The sequence below is a fragment of the Halyomorpha halys genome, unplaced genomic scaffold, assembly GCF_000696795.3.
Source record: "Halyomorpha halys isolate HHAL.00 unplaced genomic scaffold, Hhal_1.1 Scaffold15.1, whole genome shotgun sequence".
NCBI lineage: Eukaryota > Metazoa > Arthropoda > Insecta > Hemiptera > Pentatomidae > Halyomorpha > Halyomorpha halys.
Window position 1 is genome coordinate 4,081,688 of NW_027108914.1, and position 22,140 is coordinate 4,103,827.

General features: G+C 27.5%; 2 protein-coding genes across 11 annotated transcripts in view; both read right to left on the reverse strand.

The window, feature by feature from the left end:
• Positions 1-7,280, reverse strand: part of LOC106679998 (uncharacterized) — a 23,567-nt gene extending 16,287 nt beyond the window's left edge. For 6 of the 9 annotated variants that reach the window (XR_001343055.3, XR_002945001.2, XR_010843358.1 and 3 more), the window contains exons 1-3: positions 6,657-7,278; positions 4,333-4,575; positions 648-808 (exon numbers count right to left, since the gene is read on the reverse strand). Coding sequence is in view for 6 of the 9 variants with exons in the window: in XM_067047200.1 (XP_066903301.1) it covers positions 648-808; positions 4,333-4,575; positions 6,657-7,049 (797 nt within the window). In the remaining 3 variants the exon portion in view is untranslated. Of the gene's footprint in view, positions 1-647; positions 809-4,332; positions 4,576-6,656 lie in introns of all 9 variants that reach the window. The other 3 variants (XM_067047201.1, XM_014419463.2, XM_067047202.1) reach the window with 3 other exon arrangements.
• A 2,786-nt stretch (positions 7,281-10,066) lies between these two features.
• Positions 10,067-18,253, reverse strand: LOC106680087 (uncharacterized). 2 transcript variants are annotated; one of them, XM_014419574.3, is made up of 6 exons: positions 17,690-18,253; positions 15,921-16,163; positions 13,718-13,866; positions 13,437-13,635; positions 12,381-12,567; positions 10,067-10,206 (listed from the first exon to the last, which is right to left on the reverse strand). In XM_014419574.3, exons 1-6 carry the CDS (start codon positions 18,086-18,088, stop codon positions 10,079-10,081), a joined length of 1,305 nt encoding a protein of 434 aa, XP_014275060.1. In that variant the 5' UTR covers positions 18,089-18,253; the 3' UTR covers positions 10,067-10,078. The 2 variants fall into 2 exon arrangements, with proteins under 2 accessions (XP_014275060.1, XP_014275068.1); XM_014419582.2 differs by lacking the exon at positions 10,067-10,206 and having other exon boundaries at positions 12,429-12,576.
• Positions 18,254-22,140: the final 3,887 nt, after the last annotated feature.

Here is a 22,140-nt window from a genome sequence, read left to right on the forward strand (position 1 = left end):
AAGATGGCCTCGAGATCTTCTCCTCTAGAAATGTTTTTGGAGTTCTATCAATGGGTAGATTCTCCACATGTTTTTATCATGTCACTATGTCACCTACAGCAAATTTACATGCTGTATATATGTGTATACAGTTGTAAATATCAATAAATAAATTATTAAAAAAAAAAAAAGTTTTAAAAAATCGAATAAAATATATACTTCTATTTTAGAAAAGTGTTAATAATATGTGAGGTGTAGATAGTTGACCATAGATTAATGATTCGGGGGGGGGGGGTGCGGTTTATGTTGTTCTTTGCTGACTGCACCCCCCGACAAACTTCTCCAATCTCTAATAATATGTCTTTGATTTTTAATTTTTTCTTGTCACCTTAATAATCGAACTGTCATTATTGTCATAAAAAAAAAAAAAAAATCTTAAATACTAAGAGACTAAATTTCACACTTAAATATTAACACAACTTTACCCAAGCCATTTACATGTTTATGAAAACTAAATTCTGTCAATAATCAAAAAAGCTGACACAATACACTTTTTATAATCCATTACTTTTATTATAATCATTTTTACCTTACAAGAATTATTTTATTCTACTCTCTACATCAACGTAAACATAAATAACTGACAAGATTTTGATATTATCTCATACCCTAAAGAGAATTCAGTTTCTTTGTTATACTGCTCTTCACGTAAAGTAACTCTATTGTTGATTCTAACCAAGTTTATAAAAAACTGCAAGATTTTCTTCTTATCAGCAAATGACGGTCTGTCAGAATGCAAGTTTTGTAACTGTGGAGGTCTGTTGAGGTACTGAAAATTAGTTTTAGGAATTTTAATATCCCTCATAAGCCTTTAAAAAATAAGGATTATTGGTTATATATATTTTTTCTAAAATTAGGCAACTTTATGTAAGGAGCTTTTGCAGTCTTTACCCGCTCTACTACCTTAATTTAAAACCTCTCTTACCAGAATAAACATTATTTGTATCTTATTATTATTATTATTATGATTTTCATCACTACTAGTGTGGGCTTTTTAAAAAGTATTTTTCATTTTCATTCTGATTATTACACATTAAAGATTGAAAAACAAAAGGGAGATCTAAGTGGAGGAGATTGGTGTGGAGAGTGTTGGCCTAGTATATGTAGGTCATCATAATTATTATTGTTTGACCATTTGATGTTTCCAAGATCATCAGAATTCAAAATAATTAATGTTGAATCTTGATCCTGAAAGTTCTCATTCACCACCATTTGATCTTTTTAGAAAACATTCCGAAAGCTCAACCAACTATCAGTTCTCAGGCTGTTTGTATTTGTTTCAAAATTTTGAAAATAGCTCAACAACACCAAGATGTCAGGAGTGTTACCATCAAAATGAAATTAAATACAGGGTGAATTTGATTATAATCGTGAAGAAAACTATGCCTATCAATGAAGGTATAACTTGCAAAATAGTTTATTAAGTCACTTCATATTTTTAAATTGAAGAAGAAAATGGACAGCATATATTGCTGGTCAGGAAGAATAAAGATGCAACTTTTAACTAGGTGAAATTTACTTTATTCTTTGGGCAGGCTCTAAAATGCATTTACTATATGTTTGTAAGTCAACATAATTGTACTTGAAAATTTATCATGGGAGGAATTTTATAAGGAAAATTATGTCAATTTATAAACATCTAACGAATTCATTTTGGAGTCCTCCAACACAATAAAGTCATTTTCACAAAATTTTACAGTTGTGTCACTATTCTTCTGGAGTAACGATGTACTGCTAAATGCGAAGATGAATAACACAAAAGATATGTTAGTCAGTCCTCTCTTATATCAGTATCAGGCAATAGATAATGACTTTAATATCATTTTTTTATGTTCAAAAACAATTCTGAAAGTAATATATATATTTTTTTTTCTTGAGTCTGGCACCTGGAACTGCTTTACAAACTCCATAAATTCCTACCTCCTACATACTTTCTCATTATTCGTTCCTTTCTCACTGACAGATTTTTTAAAGTAAACCACAATGGCTCCTATTCATCCCACTTCTTTCCATCAGCTGGTGTTCCTCAGGGTAGCATCCTCGGTCCCATCCTCTACACAATCTATACAGCAAACATTCCAACCAATCCTAACACTATCTTCATCACTTATACTGATGACACATGTGTGCTCGCTGTTAATAATAACCCTTTAATTGCATCCCAAACTCTTCAATCCAATATCACAGCCCTTGAGGAATGATGGTGTAATTGGAGGATTAAAATAAATCCCAAAAAATCCCATCAATTTACCTTTACCCTATGTCGTAAACCTACTGACTGCCCTACAGTATATTTCAATAATGTTGCCCTTACCTCTGTATAATTTCAATCCTTCCATTATAAACATCCTAACCACTCAAACCCATTAGTTTCTAATCTTGCTTCATCTTTTATTCCGAGGCGTCTGAAAAGAAGATGGTCTCGGAACCTTATATTGTAAAAATGTTTTTAGAGTGCTACCAATGGGTAGTTTCTCTACATGCTTATACCATACCATTATGATTTCCTCAAATTTACTTGATGTATTTTATGTACAGTTGTAAATATCAATAAATAAATTTTAAAAAATAAAAAATATTTTTCTATTTTAAATTTTTATCAATTTGTTTTCTGCTAGATTTGAAGAGTAATTAATTGAAAAAAAAATGGTGTAGTGCGGGCATCACACAACTTTCATTTACCCCCTCTTTTGGTTGAAATTATTTAAGAAATTTGCAAGAGTGCCTTTATGTTTTTTGTGACAAGCCTTCTCCCTCTTCTTATGTTACTTGAAGACTCAGGAGGAACAGGTATCAAAGGTATGTCAAAATCAGTCGGTGATGGAATCAGAAGGTTGATGATGGTTGCCTTGCACAATTCCCAAGCATCTTTTCCCATCTTCACTGGCACCAGCCCATTTCCTCCAATCTCTTTTTTTTTTTCCTTGCTTTTTATGGTCCAACTTCCAAAATTTTCTTTCTTTTCGCATATCTAACTTTATGCTTCTCCTAATAAACGGAGTCACAATAGTGTTTCAGCTTCCTTTTCTTTCTGTACCGGCTGTGCTTTTCTGTTGCTGAAAGGGCCTGCATGAGCTATCTATAGTAAAAAATCTATATATTTACTGATACATAATACCTAATAGGTTGATTTTATATCACTATCAATATCTAGTAAAATTATCTGTCCTCTATGTATCAGTGTATTATCATTTTTCACTCAGTAGTAAAAGGAGGTAGTATAATTAAGCAAAATACGTGCAATGATCCAGAAGTGTGACTTTTTATTCATGACTCTCCACTGGTAACACTCCAGATGTTTTTGTATAGACAACATGCTACAGTTTAGAGTGAGATATAGGTTAGAGAATGATGGCTTGTTAAAAATGGGTTATCAGAATGCTAATTTTGGGTCATAAGATTTGAAATTTCAGCTGTGATAATTGGGAACAAAACATTGGTAACACTCCTAATGAGAATTTAAAGGGACATACCATTCTTTTCTGGGGAAAATCCTCCTCTTCCAAAACCTACTCCTTATGGACTATGTGGTAGACTCGGACAATCAGAAGAACAGTTTTTCAGTGAAGTTTCCTGTAAAATTTGGAGACAGCTCTGTTTTTTCCCTGTGGGTTTACTAGTACCTGTTTAAATAAATTAGAGTGTACTAGAACACAGTGACAAAAAATAAAGAATGAATACTTGTTTATTTTTTTTCTCTTCCACGTTGTAGATTCGTTCAACGCAGGTAAACTTGGAAAACCTCCTACTGGGGACAGTAACACTCCAGAACGTTTTGATTTTCTTTAATATATATTTTTTTATGTAAGAAAATTATAAAATTTTGAACCACACCATTGAATTCATTATCAAAATACCTATAGAATTCATGTCATTTCACATTTGTCAAAAAAACAATAGAATGACACACATCTTTCTCCAATCTCCCTCACCATGAAACTCAACTTAGACAGACTTTATTCCAACTAAAGCAAAAAAGAAAGGGCAAGTTTTCAAACAGATTATCAACTTGTTCTAACCAGTGTGAATATGAGAATTGTATAATAGCATAATGATCTAATACTCCAACATTTTACAATTGTAAAAATTGTACAATTGTATTTTATTGGTATAATGAGTGATAGTGAACAATAATTGACTAAAATAAGTTAAATTACACAACTTTTTAATACAATTCTTCTTTTACCCAATTATTGTTTTTTATCCATTTTAAAATAAAAATTTTGATGAGAACTACACAGTAACTCTTCTGCCAACTAATTCTAGTAGTTAAGCGCCTATTTTCATACATACCCTAGGATTTGGTAGCTTATAGAATCCATTAATGGTGCAGATATTTTTTTGAAGAGTAAAACAAACATCAACAGTGTATTCCCGATCAATCATTAAGTCCATAAAATCTACAATTAAGCAGCCAAAATATTTATTTAAGTCAAGCTCTTTTAATTTGTGATCAAAGAATGCTTTTGTATATTTTAACATCCTGCTCTCTATTTCATTTTCCTCACGCCAAGCAGGTAGATTTCTTTGTTTACACTGAAAGATTTAATATTTTGTTAAGAATAAATGAAAATTAAAGAAAAAAGAAAAGAAATGGCAGAATATATGATGAGATGAGGCCCATGAGAAGAATGGACTTTAGGTAAGTGATCTAAAAAGGCCCAGAGAAAATTTAGGTTCAGGAAACCTTAAAAAAATCAATATTAGTTCTCAAAAACTGCTGTATTATGGATATTTTTAATTTTTATTCATTTTACATTTTCCCTGTAAGCTTTTTATTACACCTTTTATGATCTTAACAAACCTGTCTATCTCCGGTCATTGTTTTTCAGTTTACTGTATTAAGATGGTTAATTCAGCCTATTCAGATTGTGTTAGGTTTTCCAAGAGGTTTCATTATAACTACTATGGTATACATTGGAGAGTTGAAAAATTCTCCTAGATGGCTTCTGGCTATTTACCATGTCCTTTTTATATTTATATTTATATTATGGAGAACTAATTAGTAAGTTTTCTTAATGGAATATTCACGATAAAGACGACTATTAGTGATATTACATGAGTTAAGAAGTAAAAAATTATCTGGCAGATTTGTATAAATCAGTGAAATTGTACCAAATACAAACTACAAGATTAGTAGTGTTAGTTTGTACTTTGTTATGGAACATGGACAGATGCGGACCAGAAGGGCTGCAGCTGGATAAGATGCAACCCCATCGGTAAGGGGCTCAACCAAGCGCTGGGGTGCACCACTGTTTAACTGAAACTTTATAAACATATAAAAGAAATAGTACAATAAGAGAAAAGAAGTAAATTATTAAAGTTGATTATTGGCAGCAGTAGCACAACCACACTAGTTTCCAAGAAGTGGCAACGTTAAACTTTTTACTCATCTGTATTTGTAGAAGTTCTTTGATTCATCTTCATTTATTAATAAATTAATTTGCAATGTTTCTTTTTCCAAACTTTTTATTTCAAATTTCCAGCCCTTGCTGGGCTTTGGCCTCCAATATTATCCTTGGCCACTCATTTCTGCCAGCAGCAGGTTTTCCCCATCTCCCTACCCTACCTTAATTTATTTTCAACTTTCCTTCAATGGTATCATTTTCTGAGGTGTGTTCGTACAATTCTTTTAACACTGTTTCTTCCAAATGTTGAGCAACTTCTGATTCCTTTAACTTCTCAAGATTAAGAGGAGTACTTTTTTGAACTTTACTATATCAATGCTCAGTGCTCTGGATTGTTTATGCCAGCCATAACATAGTTTTTTGTTTCTCCAATATGCTTAATGATAACGATCTAAACCATCTAACCCTGAGACCATCTTCTTCTTTTCTTTTAATGATTTTTTGACTTTATACACTGGGATCCATAGACATAAATTTCCTTTTGTACCTCTGCATTATGAAATTCTAAATACTCCTTATTAGGTGAAAAAAAAATTCCAAACGACCAATGAGTGATTTTTTTTATATCCTTTAATTTATTTATTTAAAAATAAGTAAAATTATTAAGAATTAAATTGTTTAATTAAGTAAGCATAAAAACTTTATTTTATAAAAACTAAACACAACTAGGTATTAAAAAGCAACCACAGATGAAAATGAGAGGAATAATACTGTGTGGTCTTTGGACACTGCAAGTTCTCCCATGCATTTCTAATATGAGGTCTACATCCCCCGTCATATACTAGCTGTAATGTAATTTGAACGGTGATCCACAGCCTCGACTGCCCAGAGCATACCAAAAATTTCATAAGGTACAAACAATAAGACAAATTCTTAAAGGTAACAAAAAAGTTTCTTAATCCCAAAAACATCCACACTTAACATCCTATTACAGAGTTTAATGTGTAACATGATACTAGTGACACATAAAAGTAAAGGCTATACATAATAAAATAAAATATTGTTTTAAAATAGCCAATAGCAAAAATATCTTCTAATCTGCAGGAAGGCTCTTAAAATAAAAGCAGCATCTAAATTTTAAAAGCCACAAAATAAAATTAAGGTTTTAAGATACAACCAATCGACATTCATATTAATAAAATATACAATTTGATTTTAAAAAGTTCGTAAAACAATTATTATCATAGACAGATTTTTAAAATAAATTACCATTCTAAATGTTAAGTAAAGCTCATCAAGTAGAACTCCAAGTGAATATGTATTTCCTTCTCTATTGTAAAGAATATTTTTCCACACAACTTTAACAAGGTCAAGCTCACATAAAAGCATTTCAAGAAGATAATATGACCTCAGTATCATCAATCTGCTATGCAAACCTAAAGCAGTACGAGGAAGTAATTTAAGCTCTCCTTTTAATCTCCCAAGTTCTTCACTTGTAAGCTTACATAAGTCAAAGAAACAATTTCTGATCACTTTGTTTGCAATAGAAAGCCATGTTAAATCAACGGTACATACGTCTGCAACGTCTTTAAAAGAAAGGCATTTGAATATGTTCTCTTTGATATGATAAGGAAGTTTATCAAAATCAAATTCATCTTGCATAATAAGAAGATAGATTGATTAGATCTAAAGAATAGCAGCTCTCCTTTGAACCAGTCAAACAGAAGTCTTCTTGAAAATTGACTATGCACTATTTAATTTAGACAGTTCCAGAACATCACAATTATGTTATTGTACTTTGGATGAAATTTATATAAACATTAACTATTAATAAAAGTTAAATAAATAACCTAATAACAATTTTTTATTTATCTACTACTGATAAGTATACTAATATAAGTTACCATGGCAACAAACTACTACATAAAATAAATCTTTAGTAAAAGTATCTATTGTAATGAATTTTTATTATTGTGTTACTATGGATATTTATGTGAACATTATTAAATAGGTTATTATTGAAATATAGCATAATAAACGTATCTGACTTTAATGTCTAAATATTCATAATATTAAAATTTATAAATCAAAAACTAAAAACATTTATTTATCTTATAAATGGTTAGAAAACGTTATTCATCAGCATAATGCATTACTGTGCTATTTAATATGTATGTCTATTAGTCCTATATTTAAAAAGAATTATTAATAAATCGTAAATAATTCTTAATTTAAGCTTTTTACATATTAAACATAAATTTTCTTTTATCATTAAAATAACAATGTTTCTGTTAACTATTTAAATTAATCAAATTTTTCTTATATTATTAATAATATTCACTTTAATTGTTCAATTCCTAAAGTCTAAGTTCTGCTCATAGTAACAAATAATCTTTTTTGTTCTTATTTAAAAAGATACTTAAAATATCACTGTAATATGAACTATCATCACCGTTTTAAATTTTACCTATTATTTTAATAACATCTATGAAAAATATGAAATTTCAATGAAGTTTCAAATAAAAATTTTAAAAAAAAGAAGTTAAAATCCTAATGCATTTTTTTTAATTTTCTGATTATCTGCCTTCAGAAGTATTACAAACCTTTTATAAATTTTCCAAAGCTCAACATGATTTTAGAAGATTCAATACCTTATGGTTAAATTAAAACTTATACTGTAGTTTGTTCAAAAATATATACAAATTTCAACAATATTGAATTTTTATAAACAGAATTTCACTAATACGGATATGAATAAAGGTAATGGTAACAGAATCGAATAGATATGTTGGTTCCTCCAGATCTAGGCTTGAATAAATCAAATACCCAAATAAAGAAAATGCATGAATTTTAGAAGTCATTTAAGAAATATTAACTTCAGTTTTGAACTAAGGAGTGAGGCAAGTACCTCTTATCAACCTCATATAGACAAGTAAAAATTATTTTTAATTTTAAGTTCTTCAGTATTCCACACTTGGCATAGAAGAATTTATTAGAAGCTATTTTGTACTGTAGTTTAATTCATTCAAAGCATAAATTCCCTGGAAAGTAAGGCATAGTTTGAAAAATTCGGTGCACTGAAATCAATTCAATGTGAAAATGAAGTCAATGAAAGAAAATAAGAGTCAACAAAAAATAACCACAATATCTCACATACTTAGTGGTGGCTCATATACAGTTCTATAATCATAAAAAATGGAATACATTTATTGGTAAAGTAAACATGCATTCTGTATCGGATACCAAACATTTACTTTTAAAATACCATTAATTCCAGAAAATAAAAATCCAAGGTAAGGAGTCCAAGCAGAATAAAATCCGATAGATTAAGCAATTCAAGTGGAAAGAAATAATTAGCAATGTATATCAACTAATCTTAAAAATAAGTCATAAAACAGTTGGTTTTATTAAAAATATCCCAAAAGATCTAACATAAGAACTATAGAAAAAAAGTTATTGATGATTCAATCATTGCAGGACAGACTCATCTCAGAAGAGTCTATCTTGAGCTTAGGACTGGGTGTGGAAAATTAGAAATTGTGATTGGTTGAAAATCATTCAATGAAGTAAAAAAAAATTTTTTAATCAGTTCATAAGCATATCCCTATCTTTACTTAGTTTATAGTGAACTTGATACAATAGAATAATTTTTGTCAGCTAAATTTTGAAAATTCCAGGGTAAATTAACATCTTTTAAAGAAATATTTACCAACAATATTAGAAGAAAATGTAACCTAACAGTGTTGGTGTTAAGCACTCCAAAAAGTTCCTTCCCAACACTCAGCATCTATTTAATGACCTAAAATGATCAGCAACATATTTTTTGAATCTTAATTTGTTAAATTAATCTTAATGATGATTTATTTGCTTCCATCATTTAAGTGATATACCATACTTAAAAATTACTTTAAATATTTTTTATTTGATTAAAATTTCTTTTAATTCTAAAATAATGAGATAATGTCTATGCAGACAAAATAGTTATAGACCTCTCAGAATTGAAAATATTTGTAAAAGAAAACTCTTCTGAGTATAATTGATAGTGTTTAATTCAATATAAATAAATTTAAAAAACCTTTCTATCTCAGATTTACCTTCTTTTGTTTTTTTAATAAATTTTTGTTATACCCACCAAATAAATTTCAAATATATTTTTTATGGATCAATTTTTTAATATAAATTTTGGAAAATTGTAAAAAATGCTATGTATTTAGGGAGAGTTTAATAGCAAAAGACAAAGAGTATGTATGTTACTTCAACTGACTTTAGACAAAGGAAAGCCTCCTGTCCAGGTCAGAGAAGCAGTGTTGTCATCTACTGTTTTATTTACAATAATATTTACTAATTAAATAATAATACCAATTTTCTACCACAAAAAATAGCTGTATTTCATGATGTTTTGGACCATAAAGATACTCACAGATTTACAATCGATAGTGCTAGAGGGATGTTGGTAGGCTTTAAAGCCTATTATGTGTTATTTCATTTGATATGTAATATGATAACCTCAAGACAAAAAAAAAAAATATTTTCATTTGTTTTCAAAATTTGGAATCTTGAAAATCTCTTAAATACTATCTAAGATATATATAAAAAAAGTATACTCAGATACATCCGCTCACATATAAACATGTACAAACAATTGTTTGGTATGTGTAAGAAACATTTATAAAATTCAAAACGTTTTGAGTTTATTTATTAACATTTCTTGAATTTGAACTAGGTTCTGATAAAGTTTCATTTATCATAAGCCTGTCAATTTCGTAACTGTCATTACTTGAAATGACAACTTCGACCGTACACTGCAATCTTAAGTCCCCTGTAAACAGAAGAGAACTCTCGTAAGTAAGGTGAAACATTATTATTTTAAAAATAAATTAGATTTTTATCATGTTCCATTTTGGTAATTTCTAGTTTTCTTACTTTATGTATAAATATAATTCTTAAGGTATTCATTGTAAATATGGGAATAAGAATTGATTGTTTTACAAATAAGGAGTCCACAGGAAGAATGATTTAGGCCAGATAAATTTAAGCAATGAAAATTGTAGTTTAATGTTTCAGTTTTAATTAAATAATAAAATTTCTTAATTTGATGGTTATGAAAAATTTATTTTAAACCTTTAAAAATTATCGGACACAACTTGTCCAACAATTAACAATCAACTATCCTTACAAAGCATTTTATTAAGCACTTATTTATTTTAAAAGCATTACTTGAAACAAGAATGAAAATAATAATAAATAATAAATTACCAAGTAAATAATTTTGTAAGAAACAGATAAATATGAAAGTAAACATCAATATTATTAATAATATATGTAAAATATTTTACATTTATCATAAATGGAAAGTAATATATATAAAGGATTTTTTTTTGCCTTTCTCTTTTTAATCTGACAGGTCAGTCTGATGGTCATTGCAAAAACCATCAAATGCTTTCTGAGTGGCTTAGTTGCAAATTTTTAAAACCAACAATGCATGCATGGATAAAATTAGGAAACCATTTAGGAACTATGGAATCACCCTTACATATCGTACAGTATGTTATTTTATAATACAGGTTGCCATTTTGCTCTGATAATGGCACATCTGAAATATAAAAGTTTTGATTTTATTTGAATTGGATGAATTCAAAGGATAGTACTGCAGACTGGGTTACTTCCTCTCCAGGAGTCCCCCAACAGCTTTCTAGTCTATGGTACAATCTCTCGAAAACGTTGAATACAAAATAGAAAGACTGTTTTTTTGTCAAATGTACTAATTTTCAATTCCACTATTTTCAAATTATAAAAATTAATGTTAAGTCATTAATGACCAGTAAAAAGTCCGAAGAGACCATTAAAGTTGCACCTTCTGAAAGAAGTCTCAGCCTACATACTGGAGCTCATTCAGGTTAACATGATTATATTCAACCTCTTCTGACCAGCGTATCTATCTTTTACCTCAAATGCCTGTATGTTTTTATTGATTTCACATTTATTAAATAATACCAAATTCATTGATTACAGAAAAATTCTGACATATACTTAATTTGGAAAGGAACCTGTTTCAGTATAATGATCAGCACTTCAACCTCCTGTTCGAGGACTCATATAGGGCTGAGAGTTCATCCTGTCAAAGTTAGTTGTAATATACCTTGTTCGATAGATTGAAGTAAAATTTTCTAATTAAATAAATATTTAGGACAATAATAAAAATAGAAATATTTATATTAGAAGATCATTTATTAACCGTGTGTAATAAATAAAAGGAAGATGGTCCAGGTGGGGTCAAATAAAACCTCAAATAGTAATTAAAATATTTAACATGAGCAAACATTTCAGCCAATGTTATAGGGCTTCATCAGGGCTAAAAAAGATACGAACCTTAAAATAAGATAACAAAGTAAAAAAACAGATAATATGAAATAAAAGTAAACTAAGGTGTGGCTAATTACGATTTAAAATATGTGAAAATTTATATAAAAATGAACAAAGTAAATTAAAAAAAAATATAAATCAGATGTACAGTGAAAAGTATAAATCAACAAGAATTACAAAAAGTATTAGATAATAAATAAAAATGGAAATAATAACAATTAAAAAAGAAATATAAAATTACAGTACACACTAAAAGAGAAAAAAAGGAGAATGAGAATAAAAGACAATGATAAAGGAAAATAATGAACAAAATAGAACCCACCTTAATGAATGCAGATATGTACAAAACTGAAGCTGAAGTCAGATGAGAAAACAAATAGGATAGAGAAGTGGGAGGGATAAGCGGTTAACTAATACATTACATTTGAATGTAAAAAGATACAAAATAATGTTAAGATAAAAATAATATTCATAAATTTAAGAAAATTTCAGACATCAAAATGATAATAAACATAATAAGGGAAAGAACTTACATAAAAATATGTATGGATAAAATATGAAAAAGAAATAAAATTTTAAAAAAATGGATACAATAAATATTTGTGATAGTAATAGAAATATTTGTAATACCTAAAATATCACTGATATCACTTTCTCTGCTGGTATCAGAAATATTAATGGAGCCCTCAAGAAAACCGAAACGTGGCTGAGCGTAGATTTGGGAGAGAAGGTCTTGCTTCAATCTAGACCAGCAGTCCATAATTGATAATGGCCCTCGATTTAAGGGGCAGTTGATTTGAATGTTGCAAATAAATTTCTGAAATCACTAAAGAAGATTTAGTGTTAATGTTTTAAATTAAATTTAAACATCAAAATGAAATAAATTTACAACAGAACACCGAATAAGGATAAGTGTAAACAATTCTGACGTAAGAAACAATTGTTTAAATGTATGTATTAAGGTATAGCTTAAGAAATAAATAAAAAGAAAATTCGATGCCTAAAATTAATTACTTATAGGAGAAAAACTAGAAAAAAGAATAATTTATCAAAACTGTCTAACATTCTTGGTGTTGTACACCATTTAAGATTCTTGAATTTTAATGGATTTTAAGTTCTATGAACAGATAAATAATAGTGATTAATTTTGTTATTGATAGAAATATGAAAAAATTCTTAAATTAACTTTGTTATTGATAGAAATATGAACAAATTCATAAATTAACTTTGTTATTGATAGAAATATGAACAGATTCATAAATTAATTTTGTTATTGATAGAAATATGAACAAATTCTTAGAAAGTCAAATAACACTGAGCTGACAGGTAAACCTCTGAGGGATGTTTACCTGAGCAGTCTATATGAACAGAGTCGTGTCTAAAGTGATCGATGGTGTTGGCATACAAATTTGGAGATTGCAAAACCTTTATGATTGTTGAACAAATTGCATCTTTAAAATGAAAATGTTCAGCAGAAACATAGATAGGGTGGATTTTTGAAAAGTACTAGTATTATTTATTATATAAATAAAAATATACAATTCAATAAAATAATCGAGAAGAAAGTAATAAGTCATTATTAATAAAACAAATTGGTTTAAAAAAAAAGAAAGGAATCAAGTTAGTTGTCAAATCAAATAAGAAAATAAATCTCCAAATTATAAAATGATTTTTTTTTTTATTTACTTTTTCCATGGTTGCAGAATGACTAAATTCTGAAGAATAATATGTCTCTTCAAACTCAAATATTTCATCAACTTGTTTTTCTTCTCTTTGAGGATTGTCCAAAACCGATACATACTTCCTGACATCTTTAGTCAGCCAAGAGGAACTTCCATGAAGTATAAAGTCTATTTCTAAAGCCATTATATTTATTTCTCTAGACCTATTAATCATAACAGTAAAGGTAATTTTAATTAGAATATCATTTTAAAAAATATATTTAGGTCATGTATATGTTGCTGTACCTTGAAATTTCTACTTCTCTATGATATTGTTCTTCACGGAGAGCAACTCGATTATTGATTCTTACAAGACTAACAAAATAGGTCAAGATTTTCCTTCGGTCCTCTTCGGTTATTCCATTTTCATTTATTTTTGGTGTCCTGTTTAAATACTAAGGGTATGATTAGCTATAAGATTTGGATATAGTAACAATATTTAATAGTACCTTACAATGGTGTTATTCTTAGTTTATAAACATAAATTTATGTGCAGTCAATAAATGACACATTCAAAAGAAATGTGCGCCAAAAATTAAAAAGCGTCCATTTAGAATTGATTGAAATTCATTTTTCAATTGTGGAACTTTACTCTTGCTAATGATTGCTGATAGACAGCCTTAATGTTTATAATTTGAAACATATTCATAATGGCTGAAAAGTGCAAAATTCAAAATCTTGGGTACAATTTTAATGCTAAAGGAAAGAAAATAGTAAGTAAGACGAATTTTTTAGATGTGGTCTTTGATAATTGCTTGTACCTAATTAATGACATTGTTATATAAGTATGAATAATGTTAATTTAAAATAAAAGTAATCATACTATTCAACAAACTTAATAATAATAAAAAAAAAAAATTATTATAAACCACTTTATTTTTCAACAGGATTCGTTTTTTATTATTAAATTTTTTTTTAATAGAAAATTTTATCGATAACAGAAACAACCTCTAATTTAACTCTTGATATATATATTTTCTTGCCTTATTTCCTTAATTTCCATCTCTTAGTTATTATTTTACTTGTTATTACTCCACCTGTTCATTTTATATCTAATATCTATTATTGTATTTCATTTATACTTATCTTTGTACATCTTATTTTTATTTTCTTTAATTTACCTACTCATTTTCATATGATTTTTATATTCTACTATAGTTCACTTTAGTTTCATATTATACTCTGTTTACAATATTTTTAGTTTTTAGTCCTGATGAAGCCTAGCAAAGTGGGGTGAATTTGAGTTGCTTTTAGACTCCATTCAGATCGTCTACCTTTTATTAAAAATTCTTCTAATTTCAATAAAAGAGCTTTTTAAACTAGCATTTTTTTGTTGAAAATGTAATGCTGCGGGACTAAACTACATTTTCAAAATTAAAAATGTAAGCTTAAAAATCTCATTTATCAAAACTGGAGAGGTTTTACATATGTTTAATATAAAATTTGCTGAGGTGGAGAATGAATTTTGCAGATAGACCTTCATATTATTCTTTCATTTTGAATAAAAAATAAAATTCAACTAATACTTCCATTAGTACTTATCCTTCAATTATCACTTTTAAAGGTTAGCAGCTACATATAATAATACATGTACATTTAACTAATTAGACAACACAATATTTATTAAAAAACAGGGATTTTTAAAAGTAAATATTCAATATAATTCTAAATTTATGATTTATATTCAAATATTTATTAATGCAAGTTAAATTTTAATTAAGAATAATTGAAAAAAAATTAAGCAATACAAATTTTGGAAATTGAACTTTAAAATATTAATTTAAAAATTACGAATAAATTCATTATTTATTAAACATAAATAAAAAATATATTCATATTGGAAGATGATAGTTGATCATATGATGTAGGTTGTAGAGATAAAGGTATCAAATTATTAGAAGAAAACTATTTGTTGTGAACTAATGTTTCGCCATACCTTGCAGGACTGTCAGATTGAAACAGAGATGTCAGCGAGTTGAGAGGGCTGTTTCAATCTGACAGCCTTGAAAAAGCCCTGCAAAGTGGGCGAAAAATTGGTTAACAATAAATAGCTTTCTTCTAATATTTTGATATCTTTATTGACTGCCATCCAGACTATCTTCCAACAAAAAATTGATTTGCAATTTAAAATGAATTTTGCACAGATCTATTTTATGATACTAATACTAAAAAATCAGACAATTAAGAAACTAGCTGATATTTTGAGAGAAAATATGTGTAGTAGATTTTTTAAATAGTAATAAATTGTATTAATAAGAACAAAACATATCAACAAAACAATATCATAACATAGAGAATATCAAGGGTAACTTATTAAATGCTGTGTCTCCTAAACAAATTATATAATAAATCATTGTATAATGATTTTATTTTAAATACAATATTAAGATGTTACTATTTTCTGACGGGCAAATTTCAAAATAAATAAGATAACTAGTAAATTACGTACATGGGGATCTCTCAATTTATAAACAGCATCGATACAACAAAGGTTTTTTTGTGGGTAGTACTTGACATTAATTCTGAACTGCCTGTTGATCATGGAATCTAACACATCCAAAATTTGGCTACCAAACATTTCATCATACTGCACTTCATCCAATTTACATTCAAAAAATAACTTTGCATATTTAATTACTTTACCTTCGATTTCATCATTTATATGCCATGGAGGTAACTGCCTACGCTTTGTCTGAAAATAGGAATTAGAGGTAAAAATAAATTTGAAAAATATAATAAAAGAAATATAATTAGGACTATATCCATTAAAAGTTACAACAAAAATTGCTTGATTTTATTTTCAAAGAGAATTACTTCATTTCTTAAATAAACTGAATACAAAAAAAACCTGAGGATAAGAATACAAAATGCAATTTAAAATGTTTTCTTCTAAATAAGACCAGGTTTTTGAAAGGCACCCAATAAAACATAAATGAGGTATAATAATGAAAAATTATCATAAGGTAAATAGTGCAACTTTCAAGTAATCTATAAAATATCAAGAAAGAAAAATCACAAATTACTTAGGGAAACTCGCCAGCCAGTATTAGATGACAATAGACCATGAGAAAGCATCTTGAAAGACAGAATCGACAAACATAACTAAGATTATAAGTAGCAATTCAGAAAATAATAGCCAAATAGACGTAATAAAGTATGATTAAAGCAGCTAAAATTCTGCAAAAAAGAGTATCTATATCTTTTGGCATTTCAGAACAGAAAAGTTTTTCACAAAAAACATTTAGCTTCATTTAAGCAGTAAATCAGTTCTAGTTACAAAGTCCAGAAAAATTACTTTGTGGATCTAGGGATCAAAAATTAAAGTCATGACGCTATTTCCTTTTCAGAGATAATCAGAACACCAATTTTAAGAAACAACAGAACATTCTGTGGATATAGAATCATTTATTTTTCAAACGCCGAAATATACATATATATATATATATATCAAGAATATCAATGTAAATTATTTATCTCTTTAATCACGCCTCTTCTACTGCTGAGTAGTATGAGGAGCTTGATCCATGAATCTTGATCCTGTACCTAGCTAACTTTTGTTACTTTTTTTTCTTTAACAGCTATTGTATTGGATTATCAAGAGGTGAAAGGATTTGTTCGAAAACAGTTAAATCACATGTGATCTAACTGTTAAAATTGGAAAATGGACTTGGCTGGTTCTGGAGTTTCATATTGTCAATTAAGTCCACTAAATGAAGTATCATAAGGTTTTAAAGAATAATTTTTATTATACTTAATGAATGAATGTTGAGGACTCTGAACCGAAAGACTTGGATATGGATTGAGTCCTATGAGAAGTTACCAGAGTAATTTGTGAACAGCTCATTTTTTATTTAACTTAACTATCTACTTTTTTGTGAATGCCACAAATTTAAATCCTTATGGATTGGGTACAGCCTGATAAAACAATTTTTAAAAACACAAGTCTATAAGGAAAGTCGAATATAACTATTTATCAATATATTGCGATACTAATTCAAAAATGTCCCAACTAAATGTTTTAAAATCTAGTGAGGAAGTTTTAAAATAAATTATATATACAATGTTGGGCAGGAAATGAATCTAACACATTTTTTTGAATGAGCTATAATGGTATAAATCTGCTTGGATATAGTACATCAAGTACCAATTACTTCAAATCATAGAAACATAAAATTCATCCGGAAGACTTTAGCAAATATACTATAAAATTTTACTTACAATGTAAAATGCAGAATAAAATTCATGTAGTAATTTTCCGATAGATAAAACGCTTGAAGATTTAGTGTAAAGAGCTTTGCGCCATACTGCTCTGATAAGACTTAATTCACTCAAGATCATCTCCAGAAAATAATGACATCTCAATAAAACTATGCGATTTTCAAAAAACATTTCACTTTTAGGCAATTCATCAAGTTCTTCTTTTAAGGCCTTCAATTCTTTATAAATATCAGAACGTAGTTCAAAAAATCTTTTACGAATTACAACATTACCAGTGCTATGAAAAATTGGGCTGACTGCACACAATCTCACTATTTCGATTAGTGGTATGTAATAAAATATATACTCCAGCAGATGAGAGGGGAGGTTTTCAAATTCAATTTGTTTTTGTTGAGCCATTTTGAATAAGCGATGCACTATAATATGACACTGTGAATGAAACTAATCTTTGATCTTTCATAATTTACTACTGTATTTTTTAATCCATATTCATTTGTTTTGAAAACATTTTGATAAAGAGAAATAAAGAAATCAAATATAAACAACTATCAATAACTTAATAACAAAATATTAAGTTAACATATGTAAGGAAAAAACACACATCTCTCATTGGATTCTTATAAATTTTATTTTACATTTTTATTAATATAATTTAAAACAAAAAAACATAATTAATATAAAAACCCCTGAAATTAGAATAAAATAGCTTAATTCTGTTCTATCTAGTAAGGACAAAATTTATCAGCTTTTATCCAAGATAAAATTAAATTAAAAAAAGTCTTTTTATTTAAAAAGCCCTGAGATCAACTTTTCGTAATTTTACACACCAGTTTCAGTAGCATCATTATATTTATTTTTGTTTTTATGAGAAATATCTTTGATTGTACACATATTATTACTATTTTTGTAAAATACTGAATAAACGTCAGGGCAGGAAGAAGTATTTCACTGTTGATTTGCACCAAAATAAAGTATAAACTAAATTAAAATTAATATCTAAATATCTTCTAATCATTAAAAAAAAAAATCAGAGCCTTTTAATGGACTTAAAAGACAGAATAAATAATGTTTATATTCACATGCTTATATAGTGTAAACTATTTTCATTTAAAAAATTTAAAGTTTATGGAACATACAATTAAGAAATTTATAAAAATAAAGAAAAAAACATAGACACAATATGTGCCATCTGATGAACATAAAAATTCTGATACTATGTTTTCTGTGAAATGTATTACACAAAGAAGAATCACTAGTACAATTTCAATCTACAAAAATTATTCCACAGCATTACAGGAAGATTTGTGGGACCAATATAGATTTTGTCTTGGATTATGGTGTTATCAACTTTTTTTTAGGTTATATAATACATTTCCATATAAATAGATAAACAAGAATATTAATGAATGTATTATTTTCAACATATGATATGATAAAAAGTAGACAAATAATATTACTGGGTCCAACAGACACACCCATTGTGTTGTAGACTAAGGCTGTTATATTATTATATTTAGAAACATTTCATGTAAAAAATATATTATTTGAGTCTCAATAAGAAATAAAGGATTAGTGTGGAACATTTTGTATTCATAAGCAATAAAATGTTTAGAAATAGTGTTTTCTAAAAATAATTACCATTAAATAAGTAACTTAAGATTATATCAATGACATAGGTACTAGAGGTAAAAATTGAGAACATAGAATTTGAAACTACAGAAATTTTAACAGAGTACTTTAGCTATAAATTATACTTAAATGAAAAACTTTCCTACTATATAGAATACAATTTAATAGGAATTCTAAAAGTTATTACAAATGCTTTATCACCTCAACAATAATAAAGTGTAGATAAATTTGTTTCCTTAGGATGACCTTCAATTAAACAAAGCTACAACATATAAAATGTTCAAATAAGATACTTGGTTGCTAAGTAACCATGGACCCAGGAAAAATAATGTAAAAATTCCAACATCTGGTAAAATCAACTAATACTAATAATTTTAAAATTAATTAGTTTTATCAAACAAAGATAGGGTGATAATTAAATGAGTGGTAAATAATTTTTGTTTATAAATATTTTTAAATTACAAAACAGAATGAACATTTTGGTGCAGGTAAACTCATTAAATACAAACATTAAACAATAATAAAGAAACAAGTTATTTTACCAAAAAATTAGAAAATTAATCACTATCCTTTTTATCTAAATATGTAGGTTATTAGTACATGTTTTTATTGAATGAGTATGTTAACATATTTTGCATATAAAAAATCTACAATCAGATTTACAAGTTGAACAATTAAAAAAATATTTCTCTTTATTCCCAATAAAATGTCTTTCAATTTTTTTAGTATAAGTCAACAATGAGAATCTTGAACAATATGTATATATATATAAATTTAAAAGATAGCTATATAATACATTATATACTTATTTTAATTAAATAATTGTAGTTTAAATATTATAATATCTACACAATGCTCCTGAAACCTGAAGTATGTCAAAAGTAAAAAATTATTTAATAAAATGACAAAAAGGCCTAAAATACATTATATTTTAACCTTGATGGAATTCAGTCTTGAGGACATGATATATGATAATAGTCAGTTGATATAACATCAATTTAAATGAATATACAATAGGAAAAGAATTTGGCATACTATAGAGTTGGGCATTAATTGTGAGTGATAATTTAATTCTCGCTCATCGCTCTCCAATCATACTCGATGAGTAATTTAGAACAAAAACTAATAACTTAAATTAGAAAGTAAAGGGGTTTTAACTCACTAATATTAATCAATCAACATATTGATGAAAATCTAGTGACTCCAACAGGATAACCTAGAAGGGGGCTTGAGCGTTGCAAAGGCAATGGAATTTCATTGCCTAACATTTACATTTTAACATACTGGTCTTAATAAAGACAAAACATGACATGTTATTGCCATACTTTACTCAAGAACAAAAATATTCATACATCTCCAGTGATGTGTAAAGATAGGTCCCAATATTAAGGTTCATTACATTTGTAGAGGAAGGCACCAATATTATTATGGTAAAATTTTGATACTCAAATTTTTGGGCAAGTCAAAAGGAAATGTTAATAAAAATTTCACTTAGAATACTATGATTATATCTGATCCTAGAATATTGGCCAAAAAATCTTACTTTACTTTTACTCTAATCAATTTATTTGTTATTTATTTTTTATTCTTACCAATAAATGCCCGACTCTTAATATGACTGGTGTATGTAAATTTATTGACTGGTCTATGTAATTTTACTGACTGGTTAATAAAAATTATCAACAATGGAATAATAATTTATTCTCAAAATAATTTATCTATATATCAACTTTCAGTTATAGCAGATTTAAAATTTGAACATTACAAATCATACATTCTCTTTTACACCTTTTCCGAAATCAGAAAATAATTAAATGTCCTTAATGAAGCTAAATTCTAAGACTAGCCTACCATTAAAAAGAAATAAAAACAAATGAAAAAATATATTTATTAATTATATTATTGAGTATTTATTAATCACTGATATATATGCTGAGCAAATAGATGCCTTACTAATGATTGCAGCTTTTGAGGCACAGGACTAGATAACTGACACAATTCACAACATTAAGGGATTGTGAAAGAGATATAATTTGTATTTGTACTGAAATTTAAGGTTTAAGTGTTGAAAATAAGCTAAATCCCGAATGTGACAAGTTCCTGTAAGTTATTCTGTCAATTTTATCGAGTAGACTTAGAAAATGAAGACATTAATCAAATACCTCCTAACTGATCACTAACAAATAAAATATAATTTGAGTTGAGGTTTCAAAAGCTTCCAGAGGTGCTTTAGGCACTTCAGGTAAACAAGCAGTTCATACTTGAGGTAAGCTTAAAAAGTTTTAAATACTCACAATCCACTACAAAAGATTTGCCAAAGAAATACTTTCAAAGGCCACTTCTCAATAAATTTTTTCACAATTAAACAGGCACATATTTTTTTAAATATGAGTTTTACTATTGTTATTATTTTTTTTTTTTTTTTTAGCAAAGATAACCTTAAGTTAATTAACTAAGTTTATTAATTATTGAATATAAAAATGCATTGCTACATTTTGTAGTATTTTTTAAACTTTGTTAATAGTTGAATCAAAAGCTTTAATAAATTACTAATGTTACCTTATGTATTTACATAATTTAAAAAAATATTTTATCTATTCAAATTTTTTTTATTACAACTTTCAGGAACATTCTCTACGATGTAACCACAAAACTTTTTTAAATATTTTCTTAACCATAATACCAAACCTAGTAAATGGTAAATAATAAATTATGATGTCACTCAACACTATAATTTTAACAGATTGTAAACCTATATACAAGAGGTTTGTTAGCTGCCTAAAGATACTGAAAGTAAACTAACTATATCTATATAGTGTCTA